The 25,728-nt window shown below is 34.3% G+C and overlaps 1 protein-coding gene, 1 non-coding gene and 1 pseudogene across 2 annotated transcripts; 2 read left to right on the top strand and 1 right to left on the bottom strand.

Annotated features, from left to right (window-relative positions):
- The first annotated feature begins 203 nt into the window (after positions 1–203).
- On the top strand, positions 204–2,304 carry LOC111998361 (flavin-containing monooxygenase FMO GS-OX2-like; annotated as a pseudogene).
- A 14,046-nt stretch (positions 2,305–16,350) lies between these two features.
- LOC111998363 (flavin-containing monooxygenase FMO GS-OX-like 4) lies at positions 16,351–20,301 on the top strand. Its single transcript, XM_024030464.2, has 7 exons — positions 16,351–17,052; positions 17,192–17,262; positions 18,338–18,490; positions 18,609–18,691; positions 18,842–18,977; positions 19,078–19,251; positions 19,929–20,301. The coding sequence occupies exons 1-7, from the start codon at positions 16,464–16,466 to the stop codon at positions 20,136–20,138; spliced, it is 1,416 nt and encodes a 471-aa protein (XP_023886232.2). The 5' UTR covers positions 16,351–16,463; the 3' UTR covers positions 20,139–20,301.
- Positions 20,302–20,456: 155 nt separating this feature from the next.
- Positions 20,457–20,527, bottom strand: TRNAG-GCC (transfer RNA glycine (anticodon GCC)). The gene has a single exon. It is a non-coding gene; the product is annotated as a tRNA-Gly (tRNA).
- Between the last annotated feature and the right edge of the window lie 5,201 nt (positions 20,528–25,728).

Genomic DNA, 25,728 nt, shown 5'->3' with positions numbered 1-25,728 from the left:
TCTGATTAACATATTACTGCTCATCACGGCCTATATATTCTCCAAAAGAAGTAAACGGTTGCAAATCCATCATTCATTATAAAAAAAATAAAAAATAAAAACAGTAGATCAATGTCACTCTATCTCCAATGCAGACTATTCCCATCTATGCGAGCTCGTTCTGCAATCATGCAAAATGGCAATAACAATAGCAATAATAATGAAAGAGCAATGCTTCCTCCCATCCACTCACAACTCGACACATGTCTATGATTGGTGCGGGCGCTGTGGGGCTTGTAGCAGCCCGAGAACTCCACCATGAAGGCCATAGCGTCATAGTGTTTGAGCGAGGAGACCAAGTTGGAGGCACCTAGGTCTACACCCCTAAGGTCGACTCCAGCCTGACCCAGACCTCGGTTCACTCCAGTCTCTACCAATCCCTCCGCACTAACCTCCCCCAAGAGTGCATGGGCTTCAGGGACTACCCGTTCGTCCCCAAAGACGACCAAGGTAGAGACCCGAAACGGTTCCTGGGTCACCTAGAGGTTCTAATGTATCTGCAAGACTTCACGCGCGAGTTCGAGATTGATGAGTCGGTGAGGTTTGAAATAGAGGTAGTGCACGTCAGATTGGAAGAAGGGAAATGGAAAATAAAATCGAGAAAGAGAGGCAAAGATGATAATGAAAGGGTTTGGAATTGGATGAGATATTTGACGCCGCTGTTGTCTGTAGTAACGGACACTACACCCAGCCTCGTGTCGCCGATATTCTTGGTATTTCTTCCTAGTATAAAATTAAGCGTGGTGCTCACAGCTCAGTCGTGTGTATTTCGATTATTTGCACCCCTTCCTCTATTCCCCATGCCTTCCTCAGTGTGTTGTGAGACGCTCTTTTATTAAAGGACTTGCAAGTAAGAAATTTGTTGATCAGACTCTGAGCACAACTCTCGATTTCTTCCTTTCGAGTCTCATCCGAGATTGCTATGACTTCCTCTTCCTCCGTTGTTAACTTCATGTTCTCAAAGCTATTAAGCAAATCATCCGCCATCGTTCAATGGAAAAAAGAAAGGAAAAGATAGGCCCTTAGGATCCCTAAGGGAAGGAGAGCACTCATAAGCACGAGAGAGAGAGAGAGAGAGCTCCTATCTCAGGAGAGAGCGCAAAGCCACTACACCAGTCGTGTATTTTTTTGGCTTATATATATGGGTTTTATAAATTTGATCTTAAAGGCATATATTAGTCAAGTATTTTAGGAAATTTTTAACGAAAAAATGAAAAAATTATCAAAGTGTGAATTTTTTTCTAAAATTAATAATTAATTTATATTTAAAGTTGGATTCAAATTACACTTGATGTAAGTCATACCTGATGTAAGTCTAAATAATATTACACCAATCAATATTTTTTAATTGATTGTGAATTTTGATAAATATATATATAGACACACACGGTTACACACATGATACGGTACTAGTTACTAAGTTTAAAATATAGTTGTAACTAAACTGATTCTCCAAGAAAGGAAAATTTTATATGAGTTTTTAATCTATTAGAAGAGACGAGATAATATAAATAATAACATCGTTATTTTATAAGGATTGAAAGTGATCCTTTTTAAGTTTTGTATAGACTAAAATTGATATTTTTTTATGTTTTTAAGCAAATAAAAACATTATTTTAACTTTGGAAAAATTATTAGTTTATACAAATAGTATCAAATTATTGTGCTCTAAAATATTTTTAATAATTTTTCAAAATATTTAAATCACTCTTTGCTGCTTTAATAAAAAATAAAAAATGACTCTTTATCAAAAGTCTTATAATTTAACTAGTTGGCACTCTTTAGAATCGCCAACAAAGATTGAATGGTTCAAATTCTCTCACCTCTAACTACTGGGAAAAGAAAATAAATTCACTTTTAGTCTAGCCGTCTAAGTCTAAAGACCAAAATTATATTTTGACTTTTTTCTTTTGTTTATCAGGAATAAATTAGTGGCCTGGGAAGCAAATGCATAGCCACAATTATCGTGTTCCTGAACCTTTCCAAGATCAAGTATGTGCTAGGTTTCTATTTGCTTATTCTTTATCTTTGTATATATACAAACATTCGATTTTGTGTTATGGCTCTTGGGGATATTATACAAAATAATAATAGAAGAACAAGTTTAACACAAAAGACAAATATAAAATAAATAACTTGGAAGCTCAATATCATTTTCCTTAGACAATATTTGCCCCCCACACTATTGTTGCTAAAGGGTTATCACAAATTTGTTCCCAGGATACAACTAAGATGTTGGGTTCTACAGACAGCAATTCTAGATAATAACCACAAGAATTCTTGTGTTTCTCTCTAACTTACTATTTTTCAAGTGAAAATAAGCCTTTATTTATACCCATAGGGTTATATTTCATTAAAAGGCACGTATAGAGAGTTAAAATGTTTCATAAAATCGTTCACAAGACTTGATTTTTCAAGTGAAAATAAGCCTCTATTTATACCCATAGGGTTATATTTCATCAAAAGGCACGTATAAAGAGTTAAAATGTTTCATAAAACCGTTCACAAGACTTGAAACCTCTTCAACCTTTCTGAACAGTCACCAGAAAAATTCTGTAGAAAATTCAGCTTTCAAGTTTCAATCGATCGAGAGGTTCTTTCAATCAATCTAATGCTATTTTCAATCAATCAAACAGGAATCGACTAGCGATCGAACTAGGCAGAAGCTCCAAGGTTTTTTCTTTCCATTTCGATCGATCAAGCCAAAACTTCAACCGATCAAAAATGCTTAATTCAAAATTTTAACTTAGAAAATTCAAAAACAATATTCTCTAAACTCAAATAACATTATTACAACCTATCCTTGTATATACATATTTATACAACAATCCCCTGTTAGGTTGTAATAATATATGTCTCACTTAATTGATATTCTATCATGCATAATGGAAGGTATCTTTCAACTTAAACATCCCCTTAGTGTAATTGCTCAAGAAATTAACAGAGTTAATGGTGGCTTGGTGCTTAAACCAAAACTCTTATATGTTGAAATCGGAAACAACACACACATGAGAACATCCACAATGAGAACATCCACAACACATTTAGAAATCCACTGTTGTTAGCACTATTATGGTCTTGTGCTCTTCCCGTTTTAGTGAACATTTACAAGAGAAAACCCTTTACTCTTGTTAGAAGCGGCACCACTTCTATGCTCACAAAGGTGAAATTCCTTCTTATGTCCCTCTTACATAGACATTTACACTTTATGAACTTCATTAAGTGTGTAAAATTCATCCTCAATTTCATCGTAATAGTTTGCACTAATCCATCCTAAATGAGACACAAAATTAGTGCTCTTACTAACAACGTATCAATAGCTTGTTGTTACCTTTAAACCTCTTTAGAATAAATTAATTTGAGGTGGGGTTCCCACTATTAGTGACTCTCTTAAAAGAAGGGTTTTAGTCCCATTACAATGGATGTTACCCCATCCATATCTTGAGACACTGCTTTGGTTAAAGGGTCTGCCAAATTACTATTTGACCTTACATAGACAATTGAAATGGTACCAGATTCTATTAATTGTCTTATATAAGGTCCGTTTGGATAGCACTTATTGTTGCTGAAAGTTGATAAAAACTGATTGTTGCTGAAAACACTGTAGCAAAATAATTTTTAAATGTGTAAATAGTATCGTGGGACCCACTTTTAATATTAAATATTACCTGAATAGTGCATGAACAGTGCGTGAACAGTGTGTGAACAGTGCGTGAACAGTAAATTTTGTCCCCAAAATGTCAACAATTGCGGCAAAAAAAAAAAAAAAAAAAAAATGAAAACGCAGGAAGCAAAACGCGCCGTGAGTGAACAGTGTGTGAACAGTGCGTGAACAGTAAATTTTGTCCCCAAAATGTCAACAATTGCGGCAAAAAAAAAAAAAAAAAAAAAATGAAAACGCAGGAAGCAAAACGCGCCGTGACTATCCATCGTATCCAAACCCAACCATAATCATGTCTTAGACCTATATGTCTAGACTTACCATTATATATTTTACTGTATGCTTTACCCAAGGTAGCTTCACTATCGCAATACATCGAAATGGCTGGTATTGGTTGTGGCCATAACTCTATGTCTAACAACATATTTCTTAGCCATTCTGCTTCCTTGCCTACTGCCACCAAGGTTATAAATTTTGTTTCCATGGTGGAGTGAGAAATACACGTTTGTTTCTGATAAGTCAAGAATGTATTGACCCCTTGTAATGAATTAACAAATTAATTAGCCAAGTTAATTAATTAATTCAATTAGCATGTAATATGCATGGTAGCACAAAAAAATAATCAATTAACTAAATGCGGAGAAAATTAAATTGACACGGTAATTTGTTTACAAATGGGAAAAACCTACAAGGCAAAAACCTCACCGAGTGATTTTAAAGTCACCACTCCTGAGAATTCACTATTATAACAACAAGCGGTTATAAGTAAAGAAATTTCAGTACCTTATACCAACCTATAGTTGAACTATTACCCCCATACCCAATTGGACTTATTCTGTAGTGACAATCTCTCATTTTCAATACACGGCTCCCAGTACATGACTAACCAATTCGATGCATGGATCCCAGTAGGTAGCTTACTCACTAACTTGAGAAATATGTTGGCTGCAAAGTTTTTCAATTCATCACTGAAGATCACGAAAATCCTTGGTCATAAAACCATATGGTGTACAAACACAGCAGCTTTTTCAAGAGAAAGATGAACTAGGGCAAATTCTGTCTCCGGTCACAATTTGTATGAACACAGCTTTGCTTCACACTCGCGCAACCTTTAACGGCACTTAAAAGAATCCTTATATATGTTTAGGGTTGTAAGAAAAGAAAGCCCAAACATATACACATGAATTGAATGAAAATCAGAGCTAAAAATTTGTTTTTCATAAATCTCGATAGATAACTTATCTGTCAAGCTAGCTATCGAGCATCAGGCTTCAGTAACTTTTAAACCTCAATAGATACTAGCTATCGAGTTTTAAAATTCAGCACTTTTTCACTTGTTTTTTAGACAAATTTGCATGGCATTAGCACTTGAACTTGAAATCTTGTTCCTTGAAGTATTAAACACATCTTAGATCTACCCAATTACAAGTAAAGTGCGTTTTGTTAAAGGATTAGCCAATTTTAATTTGACATATGTTCTTAATATTAAATCACATATGTCCTAATAGTTTCTTTGATGCCCAAAAGATGGCACACCAAGAGTGACTATCCAACTAGACATAGATTTGTTATCACTCACACCAGTAATCCAACTAACATCTGAATAACCTTCCAACACAGCTAGAAATCTAAAATAAAAGAGTCACAAACTTATAGTTTTCTTCAAATAACCAAGAACTCTACCAATTTCTTTCCAGTGATCCACACTTGGATTACTTGTAAATCTAGTAAGTGTGCCCACTGAAAACGATATGTCTGTCTTGTATAATGCATAGCATACATCATGCTACCAATAGCACTAGCATACTTGAGCTGTGCAATTTCTATTCCAATATTTTCACCCAACTTTATGCTCCGATCGAAATGTGTATTTGCTTCCTTTATATTAAGATGTTCAAATCTTTGAAGCACTTTCTCAACATAATGAGATTGACACAATGAAAATCTTTCACTATATCTTTTAATTTTGATTCCCAAAATAGTATCTATTTCGTTTAAATCCTTCATTTGAATCATAGAAGATAGATACTTTCTAATTTCACATACATCTTTCATATTTGTACCAAATATGAGCATGTCATCCACATAAAGACATACAATGACTCCATAATACTTTGTGAATTTGGAATACATACATTTGTTGGAACTATTTGCACAAAGCCATCTGACAAAATTGCTAAGTCAAACTTTTTATGCCATTGTTTTGGAGCTTGTTTCAAGCCATACAAAGACTTGACTAACTTGCAAATTTCTTTTCATTTCTAGAAGTACAAAACCCGCAAATTGTTCCATGTAAACTTCCTCATCAAGATCACCATTTAGGAAAGCTGTCTTAACATCCATTTGATGTACAATCAAATTGTATATGGATGCAAAAACTAACAACACACAAATAAACGTGATCCTAGCCACCAGTGCATAGGTATCAAAATAGTCTACTCCTTCTCTTTGTTTAAAGTCTTTTGCCACTAACCTTGCTTTAAAGGTTCGTATTGATCCATTAGTATTATATTTTCTTTTAAATATCCATTTACAACCAATTAGTTTTGAACCAGTAGGGAGATCCACCAGGACCCAAGTATTATTGGATGATATTAAGTCCATCTCATCATTCATAACTTCTTTCCAGAAAGTTGAATCTCTAGAAGCCATAGCTTCCTCATATGATTTAGGATCATCCTCTATATTAAACACAATAGGCATTTTATTTAAGACCACTTGTCTATTTCCTTTAACAAGAAACAATTGAGCTTGATAAGAAATGAAGTCTAGACCAAAGCCCTTTATTTTTCTTATCCTTTGACTCTTTCTTTGTTCACTTGGTGAACCACTTTCAATCCTCTTAGTACCACCCAAAGTAGTATTAGGATTAGAGTCACCTTGTTGTGTTTGAGTAGGTGTCAAAGCATCCATGAAATCTTTACTTAATTTATCCTCAATAAACTCAACATCTCTTGATTCCACCACTGTATTTGAGCTTAAGTCTAATAATCTATATGTTTTTGAATTTTCAGCATAACCTACAAACACACTTTTCATACTTTTGGTCCTAACTTTGTTCTTTTTGGATCAACAACTCTATAAAAGGCTAAAAACCCCCACACTTTGGTATAATCAAGGTTTGGTTTCCTTCCATTCCATAACTCATGTGGAGATATTTTAATCTTCTTGGAAGGTACTCTATTGTGCACAGGACATTCTGTAAGCAATACCTCTCCCCATAAATTAAATAGGAGCTCTACACTTAAGATAATGGCATTTACCATATCTATAAGAGTCCTATTTTTCCTTTCAGCCAAACCATTTTGTTGGGATGTATAAAGGGCTGAACTTTATTGTATTATACCATGTTCCTCACAAAACGTAGAAAAATCATTAGGAAAATACTCACCACCTCTATCACTTCGTAGGATCTTTATTTTCCTATCTTTTTTATTTTCTACTTCATTTTTATAACGTTTGAACATGTCAAAAGATTCATCTTTATTTCTCATTAAATACACATATGTAAATCTAGAGAAATCATCAATGAATGTAATGAAGTATCTTTTACCTCCTCTAGTTAATATACCATTCAATTCATATACATCAGAATGTATAAGTTCAAGCATAATAGAATTTCTATCCGACTTGGAAAAAGGTTTCTTTGTCATCTTTGCTTAAATACAAATTTCACATTTCTTTTCATTGTCATGCTTATATGAAATTATACCATACTTTGAGAGTCTTTTGGCTAAATATTGCTAAAATTAAAATATATTTGCATTATAGGTACTGTTTGAAGTTATTTATGGAAATGATGAGAGAGATTGAATTTCGGCAAGAGTGTTGCCGAAATTCAACAAAAAGTAGGAGAGAGAATGAGAAAAAAGAGGAAAGAGAAAAGCCTAATGTCAGGAACAGTAAATCTTGAATTTCGGCAACAGTGTTGTCGAAATTCATCTAGCCAAATTTCCTACGCTGCCCGGATGTGTGAGAAGTGCAATAATGAGTGGGTGCCCAAAAAAAAAAAAAGTAATTGTGGCAATGGTATTGCCGAAAATGGTAGGGGAAAAAAAAGTGAATACGGAAGAATTAAAGAAAAATTTATAAAGTGTTACATACACAATATTTTTACAATATTTTCACAACAAATCACAGGTAACTGGTTATTATTAATTCAAATTTAAATTTAACATTGAGATTACTATTTTAATCCAACAATAACAATAAGTAACAACCTGACACTTAGAATTTGTTGTAAAAATATCGTAAAAATTGTGTGCACTTCATTTCTAAAAAAACAAAAAATTCAATTGTGGCAATGGTATTGCGGCAATACCATTGCCACATTTTTGAAAAAAAAAATCCAAATTGTGGCAATGGTATTGCCGAAATACCATTGCCACATTTTTGAAAAAAAAAATTCCCACAATTTCGGCAATACCATTGCTGAAATTGTGGGAATTTTTTTTTTTTTTTTTTCATTGTGGCAATGGTATTTCGGCAATATTTTTTCAATTGTGGTAATGGTATTTCGGCAATACCATTGCCACAATTAGGAATTTTTTTTTTTTTGTTTTTTTAGAAATGAAGTGCACACAATTTTTACAATATTTTTACAACAAATTCTAAGTGTCAGGTTGTTACTTATTATTATTGTTGGATTAAAATAGTAATCTCAATGTTAAATTTAAATTTGAATTAATAATAACTAGTTACTTGTGATTTGTTGTGAAAATATTGTAAAAATATTGTGTACGTAACACTTTATATATTTTTCTTTAATTCTTCCGCATTCACTTTTTTTTTTCCCTACCATTTTCGGCAATACCATTGCCACAATTACTTTTTTTTTTTTTGGCACTCACTCATTATTGCACTTCTTACACATCCGGGCAGCATAGGAAATTTGGGCAGATGAATTCCGGCAACACTGTTGCCGAAATTCAAGATTTACTGTTTCTGACATTAGGCTTTTCTCTTTCCTCCTTTTTCTCATTCTCTCTCCTACTTTTTGTTGAATTTCGGCAACACTGTTGCCGAAATTCAATCTCTCTCCTCATTTCCACAAATAACTTCAAACAGTACCTATAACGCAAATATGTTTTAATTTTAGCAATATTTAGCCAAAAGACCCATACTTTGATACAAACTTCAAATATTTAAAATTTAAATGTCCTAATCTAGCATGCCACAAATATGAAGATTCAACAAAATAAGCACAACCAAAAACTTTTTTATTAATAATACTTAGTTTGTACGTGCCAATAGTAGCATATCATTTTCCTACAAATATCCCATTCTTGGACAAGATTAACTTGTTCGATTCAAGTACAGCTTTTATACCACTCTTACATAACAAAGACACAAGATTCTTCTTGATATCAGGTACATGAAAAACATTGTCAAGATCAACATCTTACCAGAACTCATTTTCACATCAACGGTACCCTTTTCAAGAACCTTTGCTTTATTGTGGTTGCCCATCAACACTTGTTGTTCTATGGAAGACTCATCATAAGTCCTGAATTGCTCTTAGTTGTTGCACACATGCACCATTACACCCGAATCGAATGACCAATCAAAAAGATTTGCAATCACAACCATATGAACTTCAGTGATCATATCAATATTTATGCCACTCACCATAGCAACAATGTCCTCAATGACATTCATTTCAATGGTATTGCCTTCTTAATCTTTTTTCTTGTTCTTTAAGAGTTTATATTCGTGAATGTAATAGCCTTTCTTTCCACAATGAAACCATGCCCGGTTCTTCTTGTCCTTGTTAGGATTATTGGAGTTGTTCTTCTTGAAACCACTCCTACTTTTGTTCACTTTCAAGTGCTTATTGGTCTTATTCGAACTCCCACTTTGAACATTACTCACATTGTTAACATTCACTTTAAAATCAGTGTTAGTCACATCTCTAACCCGACTATCCTCTTCAATTCGAAGATGTTGTCCGAATTGTTCTAAAATGAGATCTTCCGACATATGCAGAAACTTCTTCCTAAAATTATTCCAACTTGGTAGGAGTTTCGCAATAATTGCACCCACTTGGAATGATTCAGGAATATTGATTGACAAATCACGGAGTTTATTGACCAAAATCTGTAATTCATGTACTTAATTTAAAACTGAGATATTATCAAGCATTTTATAATCAAAATACTTTTGAATAACAAACTTATTCATACCTATTTTCTCAATTTTGTATTTTGCCTCCAAAGCATTCTAAATCTCCTTTGGTGACTTCAGTAATGTGTAGAGATAATAGAGATGATCCAAAAGAGTATTGAGAATATGCCCTCTGCAAATCAGTTCTTCTTCCTACCATTTCTTTCTTTGCGCCTTTATCTCATCAGTGTCTTCATCACTTGCAGTAGGAAAAGGCATCAAATTCAAGTCCAAGACATAGAAGAGTTTGAGTGCAGTAAGTAGGAATTTCATCTTGTCTTTCCATCTAGAGAAATTGGTTCCATCAAAGCGATTTAATTTCACCAACTCATGATTTAACATCTTTAACGCTGAAACATCACTTGTTCCTTCAATTGTAGGAAATATTGTCTAAGATTGTTGTGGATATTATACAAAGTAATAATAGAAGAATAAGGTTAACACAAAAGACAAATAAAAAATAGATAACTTAGAGGCACGATATCATTTTCCTTAGACAATATTTGCCCCCACACTATTGTTGCTAAAGGGTTATCGCAAATTTGTCCTTAGGATACAACCAAGATGTTAGATTCTACAAATAGCAATTTGGAGAATAACCACATGATTTCTTATGTTTCTCTCTCACTTACTATTTTTCAAGTGAACATAAGCCTCTATTTATACCCATAGGGTTATATTTCATCAAAAGGCATGTATAGAGAGTTAAAACGTTTCATAAAACCGTTCACAAGGCATGTATAGAGTGTTTCTCTCTAACTTACTATTTTTCAAGTGAACATAAGCATTTATTTATACCCATAGGGTTATATTTCATCAAAAGGCATGTATAGAGAGAGTTAAAACGTTTCATAAAACCATTCACAAGGCTTGAAACCTCTTCAACCTTTCCGAATAGTCACCAGAAAAATTCTACAGAAAATTCAGCTTTCAAGTTTCGATCCATCGAGAGGTTCTTTCGATCGTTCGAATGCTCTTTTCGATCGATCGAACAGGAATCGACTAGTGATCGAACCAGGCAGAAGCTCCAGGATTTTTTCTTTACCATTTCAATTGAATTTTCACTTAGAAAATTCTAGAATCTGAATTTTCACTTTACGAAACAATATTCTTTTAGAAAATTCTAAAATCTGAATTTTCATTTTACGAAACAATAATCTCTAAAATCAAACAATATTATTACAACATATCCTTGTATATACCTATATATATACAACAATGGTAAGGGTATTGCTTTGAAATTGTAGCTTTTGTTTGCTATATGATTTGGAAAAGATATTGATTGCAACGCATAAGTAGAATCAGATAATATATACATTTACATTAACCTCAAGAGATCACACGATCGGTGGGACCATGCTTCACGAAGCGGAGTTCATCGATTAGAATAACTTGTTCTCCCTTCATTTGGGGCCAAAACTCACTTTTATTCTCCTTTTTAAAATTTTTAAGAAGATAATATTTATATTCTCTAGCTAGGACCTTGAATGGTTGACTTGAGCTTTAGAAGTTTCAGCTTAGGTCTTCATACAGGAGATCATTGTATGAGTGAATGCTTGCTTTTGGTTCCATCTGGTTCTTTCTTCTTCTTTTTTAACTTATTTAATCGACCAAATTTTGTGTATTTTTCAGGTGAGCCTTTTGTGAATATTGTGTATAAGCAAGTCAAATTGTAATTAATCAATTTTGGGGTAACGTTTTCACAATTCATGACAAACAGAAGTAAAAATAAAAAAAATAAAAAGAATGTGCTACTGCAAGTTAGAAAAAACTTAGGTGCTCCAGGAGCAATGCTCCCTCCTCTCACATGAGGGGTGGGCCTCAAGTATGGGTCCTACCATGGAACTCACCCCTCAATCATCATGTGAAAAGAGGGAGCATTACTCCTGGAGTATATAAGAATTACCCTTGCAAGCCTTCAACCGAGTAGCTATTATTTATTAGGAAGAACAAGAGGTGAATGATTAGTTGACTTGGACCACAGTGGTAAACTCATTCTTCTTGTTTTTCTGGGCATGAAGAATGATTCATTTTCACTAATCGTCTAAAAATCTCCATTTCGTTACTGAAATTGAGGATTAGCCCAAGTTATAAGCTGAAGTCCTCAAGTGGTCCCGTCATTAATTTAGATTACTCAACCAGCAATTGTCTGGTTATTGTCTTTGGCACAGTGCCATAAAAAACTAAGTTTTCTCCAAAAGAATGGGGAGAACGTACCCCATCTAGCTAAAATCGATGTCCTATTATACTCAGTTGTTCCTTGCAAACTTACTCGTCGAATTTTTTAAGTTTGTCTACTTTAGGTGAAATTGATTGTTGCTTTCAAGTACTAGATTAGGATGAGACTTCACGTTCCAGATTACAATCCTATTCGAATTTGTTCGAAAGGGACCATAAATCTTTGCTGAACTACAGTGACCATGACACATGTTATCTGATTCACCTATTATCCTCTCCAGTCTCCACTAGTGGTATATCTTCTGTTACCATATAAAGTGAGGAGCTTGTATCTATGTATTCCTTTTACAAGAAAAGGCTTCCCCTATTTAGCTGTCCACATTCCATGTATAATGGGATGTTCTATATAGCAGCCAGCCACAGATTTTGGACTGAAAATAACCACATGAAGTAATTCCCATCTTAATATTTTAAGTACAATTGGCAAACTGGTAGGCTACTATTTTACCAATAGATCGCTGGTGCCTTGTTTTAAATGTTGTTCCAGATATTTATCTGGCTTCACAAAAAGAATCTTGGAAAAAAAATTCTGTAGTGCATCTTACTTTACATATTTATACGATGGATGTGATTCTTCATCTCTAAATTGTGATTGGATAGAGGGGAAGGGGAGGGGACGGTGTTGTATTGTTGTTGCTTTTTTTTTTAATTATTTTTTAAAATAAGAAGGGGATTGGAGTTTTTAATTAAATTTTTTTAGATGTTTTTAATTAAAGAACAAAGTTTACTTTCAAATTAGTTTAGAGGAATCTCCTCCAACTCGCTATACGTTGCAATTTATAAAATTATTTATGTATAATATTCAAATAAGTTACATGACTTATTAAAAAAATCATGTCTAAAACTTCACTTGAATGGTATTTTTTAAATTTTCAAAGAAAGAATGCTTGATAATTCTTGAGATTCTTGAGGTAAGGATCTTAGAAATTACTTTGTGCTATAGATCTATTGATTTAAAATAGTTATATCCTAGGATAACTTATTTTAGTATTGTTTTTTGGACATCTTCTAAGTAATTGAATTAATTATGATGGGTGTAGGGTCTGTTTTTGTTGCCCAAGCCCAAAAGATATAGGTCAAAGGCCCAACGAACCCAGAACAATGAATTTGTAGAGAGTGGGCGAAAGAGCCAGGCTGGTTATGAAGTACAGAACAGTGGGCTAAGTTACGTGCACTGATGACAACATGAACTGAAGCTTAGATAATTCTATGAATGAATGTCCGAAAAGGCGTTTTATTAAATGAACAGTGATTCCAACATTCAGAGCTACAGTAAGGCCTTTCTCTCTCTTTCTCCTTCTGTTTTCCTATCCCTCATTATCAGGGACCATTCTTCTTTATATAGCATCCCTTCCTATCATCTCCATCGTCCACCTGTTCTTCATCCACGTATCTACTCAAGTGCATGTCACGTCATGTGTCTACTTTAGTTCTTTGTGAGTGGCGGTAGCTGAGGTTGCACTGTTCAGGGGTCTTCTCCACATAAATGCGGCCAGAAAAGCTGTTGCAGCGCATTAAATGCAGTGGTAGCAGCTTTCCCTTTAGATATTTTTTAGTTCTGATCATTTCCGGATCCACCCAGGACCTATCATTACCGGTGGGGTCATTGGGAAGATTAGTCGGACCTTCCACACGTTCGTTTGATCAAGGCTCATCATAGCCGAGGAGCAAGACGTCCTCGGACCAGTGGTGACCTCTTCGGACGACGCTCCCCTTCTGCTTCTGGGCTTCCTGCTTTAGATGGGCCGCCACAACCACCTATTAATCCTCGGAAATACAATAGCCCTTAATAGGGGGTTCCGGGCCCATTAAGTAGCTTTGGGCTTTTCCCCCCACCATGGGAGTTTAGGTCTTATTGGAATTTTCTTGAGGAGTTTTAAGAGTTTTTTAGTAGACATCGTTTAGTAAGTAACATTTTTCTTGGCTTGTTTTATTTTATTAAAGTATATTTTATTTTAATCTATTGAATATTTTTCTTTTGTCTTTCCTTACAAATTTTTATTTAATTACTTAGCTACATTGATTTAGAGGGGAAAAAACTAGAATTTCTTCCTTATGGAAAATATATATTAAAAATTTATTTGATTTAGTCAGTGCTACTGAAATGAAATATTAGCTTGAACTATAATTTTGTGAAAGGAACCAAAGACTTGGATCAAACATTTATAAATTTTTGTGAAAGGAACCAAAGATTTGAATAAAATATTAGCTTGAACTATAATTTTAGGATGTATAGTCTTTTTGGGCATGAATTAAAATTAAATTGGATATTTTTGAAAATTTTAATTGTACTTGTCACCCAATTTTGTACTCAAAGACATGGGTTAATGAATAAAGCTCAAGACCCAATGAATTTGGGCCTTGAGCATAATTTATGATCCAGAACTTCGTCTAGGCTGGGATTATCTCTTGTCTCAGACATAAGTCTTCTTTGTAATTTTATTAACTATTCTTTCTTCCTTTGTCCTAGTGCTAACAATCGTTTAGCCCATAATTTAGCTCGTTGGGCCTCCATTTGCAGGACTTGGGGACCCCAACTTATCAACTTTATCCCCTTTTAGGCTCTTGTTGATGTTAATGGGCATGTTACTCCATGTCCGCCCTTTGTTTACTCTCAATAAATTTATCCCTATTTACCCCCCAAAAAAAATGCATTAAGGGGAGAGAAAACTGGTAATTACACTTACACTTTCACATTTTCCAAATGGCCAACTCAATTTGCACACATTATCCAAAGGACCAAGTATTTCACCTACCAAATTCCACTAGGCCAATCTTTCTATACAAAGAGAGCAGAAAGATAATCTGTTAGGTCCCTCACATGAAGTAGTGCATACAATTATAAACTTCTATATTTGTTTTCAAGGTCACATCAGCAATTTTAATAATAATAAAACATATAATATAAGATAATCTGTTAGGTCTCCCAGTTAGGCTTATTCATTATTAAGTATTTATTTGCATCCTTCCACCCATCTTTTAAAGGCATCAATATTAATTTAAAATTATACCGGAATGAATATCTAATTGAGAGATTTCCATTGTATAAAATAAAAATAAAAAAAGTTTAGCGGATGACACAAAAAGTTGTTGTTGTTTTTTATAATAAAAATTATTAAAGTGAAAAAATTTAGAAATTATAAAAAGAAAAAAGGAAAATGTCATTTTGATCCTTATATTTTAGGGTTATAATCAATTTAATCCCTTCAATTCATTTTGATAATAATCAATTTGATTTCTGTTATTTTCAACTTGCAATCAATTTAATATTTACTGTTAACTCACTAACGAAAAATGACTATATGGCAAATAGTTTGCATATACAGCACACATGTAGCTTCTAAAATAATAAAAATTATTTAATTATATTAAAATGGTCACATCAACAATTTTAATAATAATATAATATAATATATATAAATCCATCTCCCGGAGAAAAAAAAATTGGGTAAAATATCATTTTCGTCCCTAAACTATCACAAAAGTTCGTTTTTCGTCCCTAAACTTTCAAAAGTTCGTTTTTCATCCCTAAACTATCACAAAAGTTCGTTTTTCGTCCCTAAACTTTCAAAAGTTCGTTTTTCGTCCCTAAACTTTCTCAAATGTATTGATTTTCGTCCCTCCGTGGCTTGATGAGTACTGATGTGGGAGGGACGAAAATCAATACATTTGGAAAAGTTTAGGGACGAAAAACGAACTTTTGAAAGTTTAGAGACGAAAAACGAACTTTTATAATAGTTTAGAGACGAAAATGATATTTTACCCTAAAATATTTGAAAGGGTGAGAATTTATTATAAACAAATAAAAATAAAAATAAAAATCCCCTAACTTTTCTTGGGGTTTCTTGACAACCAGACAAACAAGAACACCCATATCAAGCATGTTTAGACAGCATCTATGACTATCAAACAATATTTCAAATCTAAAATTTTCTTTAAGAATATTTTCGAGATCTGTTACTGTAAATTGCTTATACTCACTCTCTCCCTGCCAATCAACGTCAAGATATTTACCAAATTCATTACAAATTAAAAATAATGCGGACCAAATTTACTATCATCAAACATAGGGGCAAAAAAAAAAGTATTTTAGCAAAATAAAATAAAAAAAGAATGAACACGGACGGTCGGTAAGCAGTTGCGAATTGTGAATTTTCTTTTCCTGCTCAAGTTACATGCCTGTAACATAATACACATGACGACCGTATATTCCCCAAACAAATTAACTACTCCAAAACCGTCATTCTCATTCGTTAAAAAAGTAAAAAACAACAGCATTGCCCTGTTAGCGAGCTCTCCTCTCCTCCGACCTCTCTTCTTTCTTTCTTATTCTTACTACCATAAATAAAACGGCCAACAAAAAATGCCAACAACAACAATTCAAATGCAATGCCACCTGCCCATACCACAGCCACCTGCGCCCCACCCACTCACATCTCGCCACGTGGCTGTGATAGGCGCCGGCGCCGCAGGCCTCGTAACTGCTCTAGAGCTCCGCCGCGAGGGCCACAGCGTGGTCGTATTCGAACGAGGCGACCAGGTTGGCGGCACCTGGGTTTACACCACGAAAATCGAATCTGACCCGATTGGATTCGACCCGGCCCGGACCAAGATCCACTCCAGCCTCTACAAGTCCCTCCGCACCAACCTCCCCCGAGAGTGCATGGGCTTCCGGTGCTACCCGTTCGTCGCCAAAGACAACCCGGACAGAGACCCGAGACGGTACCCGGGTCACCGAGAGGTTCTGTTGTATCTGCAAGACTTCACGCGCGGGTTCAGGATTGATGAGTTGGTGAGGTTCGAAACGGAGGTAGTGCGCGTGAGATTGGCGGAGGAGGAGAAATGGAAAATAAAATCAAAACAGAGGTCAGGCGAAGATGAAACGGAGATATTCGATGCCGTTGTAATATGCAACGGCCACTACACCGAGCCTCGTGTGGCTCAAATTCCCGGTACTTTGTAACATCAAAAATTGAGTTTAGTCCAGTACTCAGTAATCAGTATTAGTGTGTAAATAAATATGATTATATACTATATAGTATATATATTGAAAAGGTCGTTGTTTTAATATTTATTGTGTGTTCGTGGCAGGAATAAATGAGTGGCCTGGGAAGCAAATGCATAGCCACAATTATCGTGTTCCAGAGCCTTTTCGAGATCAAGTACGTGACAGGTTTGGAATTGGAATAGCCTATAGGACCTTTAATAGTGACGAGCTTTTCACGTTACAGCTTAGGTCTTTTATGAGTAAATGCGTGCAAAGCAATTGCCCACTTGACATAAATGTGAACATTACTAATCAATGTCATCTTCATAGTTACTGAAATTGAAGACCTCATGTTTACACCATAATTCAATCAGCAATTGCCTGGTTATTCTCTTTGGCACTGTGCCAACAATCACTGAATTGTTTGACTTATTTTAAGTTTGCAGACATTATTGGAACAAGATTGTTACTTTTGTCAAGAGTTAGATTAGGATGAGGATTCACATTCCTGATGACAATCCTATTTTGGTTGTTCTAGGGGGGCCATAATTCTTTGTTGGATTGCATTGACACATTTTATTATCTGATTCTCCTTTATCCTCTCTAGTCTCCATTGGAGGCATATCTTATTCTTATGTCATTGTATAAATTGCGGAGCTTGTATCTATTTATTTTTATACAAGAAAAAGCCTCTTCTATTTAGCTCTCCAAATTCCAAGTATAGTGGGATGTTCTATATTGCAACAAACCGGAGCTTGGATTGACGATAACCGCATGAGTAATTCCCATCTTAAAATTTGAAGTACATAAGACATTTAGCTATAGAAATTCTGTGAATTCACTTAACAGAGAAAACTTTACTAACTTGATTTTTGGAGAAAACTACAAATGTGTTGAAACCACGTAAAAACATTTCAGGAATGCTGCGACAGAAAAAGGGTTTGTATTTTATTTTAAGAATAGGAATATTCTACTGAATTGTTATACATTTGAATTTGAATTTGAATTAGGGATTCTGTAGACAAATATGAGTGAATTAACTAAATATACATCTGATCATGAATGTATTACAAATTACGATGAAGAAGGATAATATAAAATAAATGTGAGATCTAAAAAAAATTTCTCCTTGGCACCACTAGTAACTAAGTACTATAAGAAGTCACTGCTCATCAATTTATATAAAGTCCCTCTACCTCCCGCTCAACCCAAGTGATTAGCATACCTTACTTTTGACCTGCATCATGCAGGTTGTAGTCTTGATAGGGAGTTCAGCAAGTGCTGTTGACATTTCTCGGGACATAGCAGGAGTTGCCAAAGAAGTCCATGTGGCAGCTAGAAGTGTTGCAGATGAAACATCTGGAGAGCAGTCTGGCTATGATAATATGTGGCTTCATCCCATGGTAATAGTCCTTACCCCTGGCAAGAATTTGGTGGCTATCATGAGAAGTCCATCAAGTAGTTGAATTGATTCTATGAAAAGTTTACTTTAAAGCTCTAATCTAAATCAGATTGATGCAGATAGAAAGTGTGCGTAAAGACGGAACTGTGTTTTTCCGAGATGGGAGCTTTGTCCATGCTGACATCATTCTACACTGCACAGGGTATGCTGCTTACTCCATTAATTTGGCTTTAGCTTGGATTTAGGACCAAAATTTCTTTAAACAAAGTTTCTTATTGAATGCAAAATTCGTGAATGAACCAAACACGATACAGAAAATAATAATAACAATAAGTTGTTTATCTTTCTTAAGGTACAAGTATCATTTTCCTTTTCTTGAAACCAATGGCATTGTGAATGTGGATGACAACCGTGTGGGGCCACTGTACAAGCATGTTTTCCCACCAGCCCTGGCCCCATGCCTTTCATTTGTTGGGTTACCATGGAAGGTTTATCCCTACTTATAATAGCATGCCCTTCTTTTGGTTGGATATTTAATTTAATCTTATCAAATGGCGGAAGTAGATCTTTATATGTTGTTTGTGCCAGGTTGTTCCTTTCCCTATGTTTGAACTCCAAATCAAGTGGATAGCTGGTGTTTTGTCTAACCGATTTGCACTTCCAACACAAGAGAAGATGATGGAAGATGTTGAAGCTTTCTACTCATCACTTGAAGCTTCTGGCATGCCTAAGCGATATACTCATAACATGGGTAGTAGTCAGGTAAATTTGGCCTCCTCAGGTCTATATGTTGGATTTTGATTTATTTATTGATTTATAAGTCATGATACAAGCACAACCTTTTTTGAGGTGGCAAGTTGTTATTGATTTTCACATGGCCCACCATATATTGACATCACTTTATTATCTACTATTAACTTGCCACCTTAGCCATTATGAAAAAAATTGTGAGAAAGTTATGTCTCTAGAATTATTGTTTATTTACAGTTAGATTGCAAATTTGGTCATCAACGTTTGGCATCTGTTTCAAAATCATCATTATACTTTAAAATGTTTTACTTTAGTCCCTATACTTTCAAAAATTGTTTTAAAAAATCCCTTACGGTCATATAATGGATGCAAAATGACTGTGGCAAGTCAATTCATGGTTAGCGCTGTCCATGGGTTTCTGCACGCGTGAAGTATGGTGGCTAATGACCATTTCAATATAAATGTTGTTAAATGATGCCACACCAGCACAATGAAAGAAGATAAGGGGGTCTGAATACCGGCCTTTACAAGATAATGTGTTTAGGAAAAATTTTCCTGATTAATAGTAGAAGATCAGCTGAGTTGGACAATGATAAATTTATTTGGCCAGTGAAGGCAATCAGACCTCATTACCTTTAGCTTTGTATATTACATTATATTCAGAAAATACATTGGATCTAATTTTGCAGTTTGAGTACAACAATTGGCTTGCGGCTCAGTGTGGATGTCCTGCAATTGAAGATTGGAGAGTGCAAATGTATAATGCCAGTAGCAAGGACAGACGTGCTCGACCAGAGTCTTACCGTGATGATTGGGAAGACCATCACTTGGTTTTGCAAGCTTGCGAGGACTTCATGAAGTACACCTCACGTAAAGTTAGTGACAGGAGTGCTTCTTAGTAATCAAGTTTCAAGACTACTTGTATCAAATGCTGGAACCAATCTGTGTCCTATTCAATCCCTCTGTTTATTGATTCTTCTGAATAATACTGTAAATAAAGAATAATGAGAGAAAGATTGTGATCAGGTATTTGTGAGGTGTGCATTCATCTATTTCCTCCAATTGTAACCGAACAAACCAATATTGAGTGCGCTTAAAATGCTAATATTTCTGAGTGTATAAAAAACATGTGCCTATTAACATTTACAATTCATTGCAAGGTGAGTAACCCGTGTGGGGTGATCAGAACCCCAAGCTAAAAATGAAAAACTAAATATTGCACCAGCCGGGAATCGAACCCGGGTCTGTACCGTGGCAGGGTACTATTCTACCACTAGACCACTGGTGCCCGATGGTCATAGTTCTGCCAGATATATATCTAATAGCAAATCGGCAATGGAAAGTAAACATAGTACTTTATACCTTCGATTATATTAATTTGATCTGATCAGTGTTCTTTATTCCTAAATCCAATAGTACGATTGTTTCTTTAAGTGAATCAAACTGAACTGCAAAAAAAAAACTTAATTAAATGGCTCAAAGACATAGTAGAATCTTTAATTGCTTTCCTAAATCCAATAGTACGGTTGTTTCTTTCTTCAATTGCATTTGTCTACCTATCGGCTTTTATTTTGAATTGAGAAGCACAAAGGCATGGTAGAACTAGAATCTACATGCTTACTCTTGCATGTAAACTAGACATTTAAATAGATGTTCTCCATTGGAACTATAATAAAAAAATACATGTTCTAAACTCAAAAATAAAAATAAAAATACATGTTCGTCAGGTTTTGTTATTCTCGAATCTTTAACAATAAATCTCCTAAACACTTGACGATTTATTAGTCGAAGCAAAAAAAAAAAAAAAAGAATCCTTTTTTGGCTCTGTTGTGAATTCGATTCTAACAGCGACAAGTGAAATACACGTAGGCCTGTGCTTTGCCTTGGTGTACAATCCTGGGCAAGCATCAAATATTGTTTTTCGCGTTGCAATGTTGCATGCATAGGGAGAAACTTGGAGGAAAAAGAGGAAGAAAACGAAAAAGAAAAGATAGCTTCGGGCTTTCAGGCCTGTTTGATTGGACATTTCAAACACCTATTTTTAATTTTTAAATAATATTATATATTTTTTTATTTGTATATATTTCAAAAAATACAAATAATACTACTCAGACTCCTCTCCGAAACCGACCCTCAATTTCCAGTGATTTTTTACACTCATCTCATCTCATCTCATGTAGGTGCCTTAAAAGCGGGTCATTTCGTTGCAGATTTGTTTAGATTTGTTAGGGTCCATTTCCCAATCAAAGCTGATGGCTGATGCATGCTTCCCATCCAATTCCAACAAACTAGGCCTATTTTGGTCCCCCTACGCCGCTTCCCCCAGCTTGACGCACCTGTACTGTTGCTGCATTTACACGACAACCTATATATACCCTGCCAAAATTATCATCTCTCTCCAAGATCCCAAATTCCCAATTCACATCCCTTTAAATACTTAAATGTAAACTTATCAAAAAAAAAAAAAAAATACTTAAATGTAAAATTCAAAAACTACTAAGAAAAATAATAATAATCAAAATTTACTCTTTTCCTAGTCAAGGTTTCAAATTTTGCAAAAGAAAGTGTTACGCCTACCCAAAATTATCATCTCTCTCCAAGATCCCAAATTCCCAATTCACATCCCTTTAAATACTTAAATGTAAAATTCAAAAACTACTAAGAAAAAATAATAATAATCAAAATTTACTCTTTTCCTAGTCAAGGTTTCAAATTTTGCAAAAGAAAGTGTTACGCCTATGTTATTTTCATAATAAATCATAAGTTGTAAATTGTTATTAGTTCTAATTTGAACTTACAATTAAAATTATTTTGTTGTCCATTAGTAATAACCCATAACAACATATCACTTAAAATTTATGATAAAAATATTATGAAAATATTATAGGAATAATAGTCAAACCCAAGATGCTCGATAATTTAGGGTCGGGCTCCAAATTTACTTGTTAGTATGGGTAAGGAATTTCCTACAATGGAAAGGTCCCCAAGAGCCAATCCAGCAGGCCAAGGGGAGATACTGAGGCCCACGCAATGATCCTTTGCCTTGTTTATGTGTTTCTCGAGAAGAACCAAGCAATATTGAGCTAAATCCCCCTATTCCCCTTTAGGTCATTCCTCTTTGTTCTCTCGTGTATCTCTCCCTCCCCCGTTTTTCCCCCAAAAAAGAAAGAGTCTCACATTTCTTCTTGTTTCATTTCCCTTTTATAGTGTACCTCTATTGGGGTCTCAATGATGAAGTTTCATCCCTTAAAGAGTCTCACATTTCTTCTTGTTTCATTTCCCTTTTATAGTGTACCTCTATTGGGGTCTCAATGATGAAGTTTCATCCCTTTTGTCATGTGATCTCCACCTCTGTTCAAGATTCCTGATTAAGTGAGATCTTTTGAAAATTCTCTTGAAACTTGTACATGACACCGAATAGTGCTTGGCAAGCGATTCTCCCAAGGCACTATCTATTTATATCTACTCAAATGGTCGGTGTGGGCCAGGTTGATTACAAAGTAAGTCCAAAGCCTTTGATTTGGTCTCCGGCCCAACAAAAGCTAATAGGCTAGGCCCCGGCCTAAGGACCATATAGTAGGCGTAGCATTCCTCTTTTGCAAAGAGAGTCAAACTTGGTCCCTCACTGTATAGAGTTTTTCTATCTCACAATAAAATTTCACAATATTTTTACAAGTGAGGGGTCAAACTATCATATGTCAAAATAATTTTTTTTTTTTTTTTAATTACTAGAACCCATCACAACTCAATATAAATATAATGTAGAAATGTTGTGAGATTTTGTTTAGACTTTCTCATTAAGTAAATATTAGTCAAACAATTTTAAAAAAATAGCATGTAACATATGCATACATATAGATACATTTAAAATTATACACAATTTTTATAATAAAAATATAAATAATTAGTCAAATTATGTTTTTTTTTAAGTAAATATAATTAGTCACATATTAAAATTCTTACTTAAACTTAATACTACTTATGATTTTTTTTTTAGTTTTTAATAAGATAGAACGTGTAATGATCTTTGTTGTGCGATGATTTTTATTAAGTGTATGTGATTGGTTTTTTTTTTTTTTTTTAAAGTGGATAATTATAATGTGGTCCTCATATAAATTTAAACATATGGCACAAAATTGTATTATGATTACAAATTCTCATAAAAATATAAATAATTAGTCAAATTATTATTTTTAAAAGTAAATAGTCACATATTAAAATTCTTAACTAAATTTAATACTACTTATGATAATTTTTTTCTAATTTTTAATAAGATAGAACGTATGATGATCTTTGTTATGCAGTGATTTTTATTGAGTTATGTGATTGATTTTTTTTTTTTAATTTTATAGTTTATTAATATTAGATTCTTAGTATTTTGTACTCATTAACTTGCTTGGCATAAATATTAAAAAACCTTAAATGGATAATTATGGTGTAGTTCCCACATAAATTTAGACATATAGCGCCAAATTAGATTATAATTTCAAATTATAATTGAACTTTCTCTAAACTTTACTGTAGGGACCCAATTTGGATTGACCCTGAATACGAATGGGTTTTCAGCCCAACCAGCCCAAACAATAAATTTATAGAGAGTGGATTGAAAGGTTTAGGTGCTGGCCGTCGATCACCATGCATAAACTTTTCTTATAAAAAATGCTAAGAGTGTATTTACAGATGGGGGACGCTCCTCGGCCCGTGGCCGAGGAGGCCTTATTGTTCTCTCTTTCCCCCCCCCCCCTTTTACTTTACTAGCTTTTCTTTTATAGTTTTTATCTTCCTATCCACTCCTTCCATCTGTTGATCATCTATTTGCCTTTTTTTCTAGCCGTCCGTCCCATCAGAGGCCTTATCGGTACTCAAGTGGTTCACTCTGATCAACGTTATCCTGCCAAGGGGTTACCTCCCCATTAATGCGGAATTATTTCTTGTAACAATTATATGTATTATTCCTTTCACGTGGGATAGATTCTATAAATCTGAAATCCACTCATATGAGAGAAATATTATATGCAACCTTTATACAAAATGTCAGCTCTTACCCAACATAATTGATAGCTGGGGAACTAAACCCATCCTCTTCACAAACCCTCAAACAAATATTTGGGATGAAAGAGATGGGAATCATGAACAAATTTGAACATCATCGCAAGTAGGGTGATTCATTTTACAATCTTAGTGAGTTAAGTTTTGCTTTCTTCAACTTGGGTTTTTCAAATTAAGCTTAAATTTAGTAGTTCGTTTAACTAGTGAACAAATTTGAACACAACTTTGCAAAAGATCAAGTTATTCAAGTGACCCTGATTCATTTTATAAGCTTAGTACCCCACCCCCCCACCCCCAAACCAAAAATAATAATAGTAATAGCCCTAAGTTCAAATTTAGGAAACTTGCTCATCAAAAACTCACAAAACCACAACACATTTGGTTATCGATCTATCACTATTCAAATTTTTACATATGCTCCATAACTTCTACAAATCAGTCTTTTTCTATTTTATATTATTCTCTCTCGCACATGCACACAGCGTTGGTGACATGAACAAATCTTTCATGCCCAAAACTGTGACACAAACGAGGTCTGAAGGGATCTGTGGATCTTAGCGTATGTGGATTAATTATGACATGGTGGTTGAGAAGACTGTCACTGAGTGGATCTTTGGGTTGCATCATGGGTCTTAACGTTTATAGGTTGCAGCGAGTTGGCTATGGATCTCAGCAAGTGGGTCATTGTAGGGTTTGAGTTTTGTGTTGCGATTTGTGATTTTGGTTTGTGGTGGTGGGTTATGTAACAATGGTGGTTGGGCGGTGCCATTGCCATGGTGGTGATTTTAGTTTATGGGTCATCTCAGGGACTTTGGTTTTGTAAGATTATTTTAATTCTTTTATTAAGATTATTTTAATAGGTTCATATCGTCTAAATTTCCTATAGTACTCGACAATGTAGAATTCTTTAAATCTTAACCTTTTTTAAAAAAATAAATGGTTAAGATGATGCTATGTTTTCAATTCATAAATACAACCCTAAATTAGTCTTAAAATACAAAAAGTACACTTAATGTACAGTAAACGTTAAGTTGATGTTAGCAGTTTAACCCCATTCAACTTCTTCTTTTAAATTTTATTTTTCCATAAAATCAGTAACTCAAAAACAATCCTTGCCTCAATTGATGATTTACGAGAAATGAAGTATTAATATTAACATTTAATAAGAAATGAACCAATGAGGTCAAGGTGGACTCCCAAGTCAGAGCAAGTCTTAATACTAAAGTTTATCTTCAACATTGGGATGGTTAATCCTCCCAAGGATGAAACAGTGAGAATAATAAAATTGCTTGAGCAATTCTGTTCAGTTGGAAATGCAAAAGCTTTATACTGGTTCCAGAATTCAAAACCAACACTAAGGTCTGTTTGGGTAGTGCGGCTGCGTCCGCGTTTTGGGCTTTTTTTTTTTTTTTTTTTTTTTTTTTTTTTTTTTTTTTTTTT

Source organism: Quercus suber, unplaced genomic scaffold (genome assembly GCF_002906115.3).
Source record: "Quercus suber isolate HL8 unplaced genomic scaffold, Cork oak 2.0 scaffold_46, whole genome shotgun sequence".
NCBI classification, from domain to species: Eukaryota; Viridiplantae; Streptophyta; class Magnoliopsida; order Fagales; family Fagaceae; genus Quercus; species Quercus suber.
Note: the sequence above shows the minus strand (reverse complement) of the source record. Positions and strands in the feature narration are given on the sequence as shown.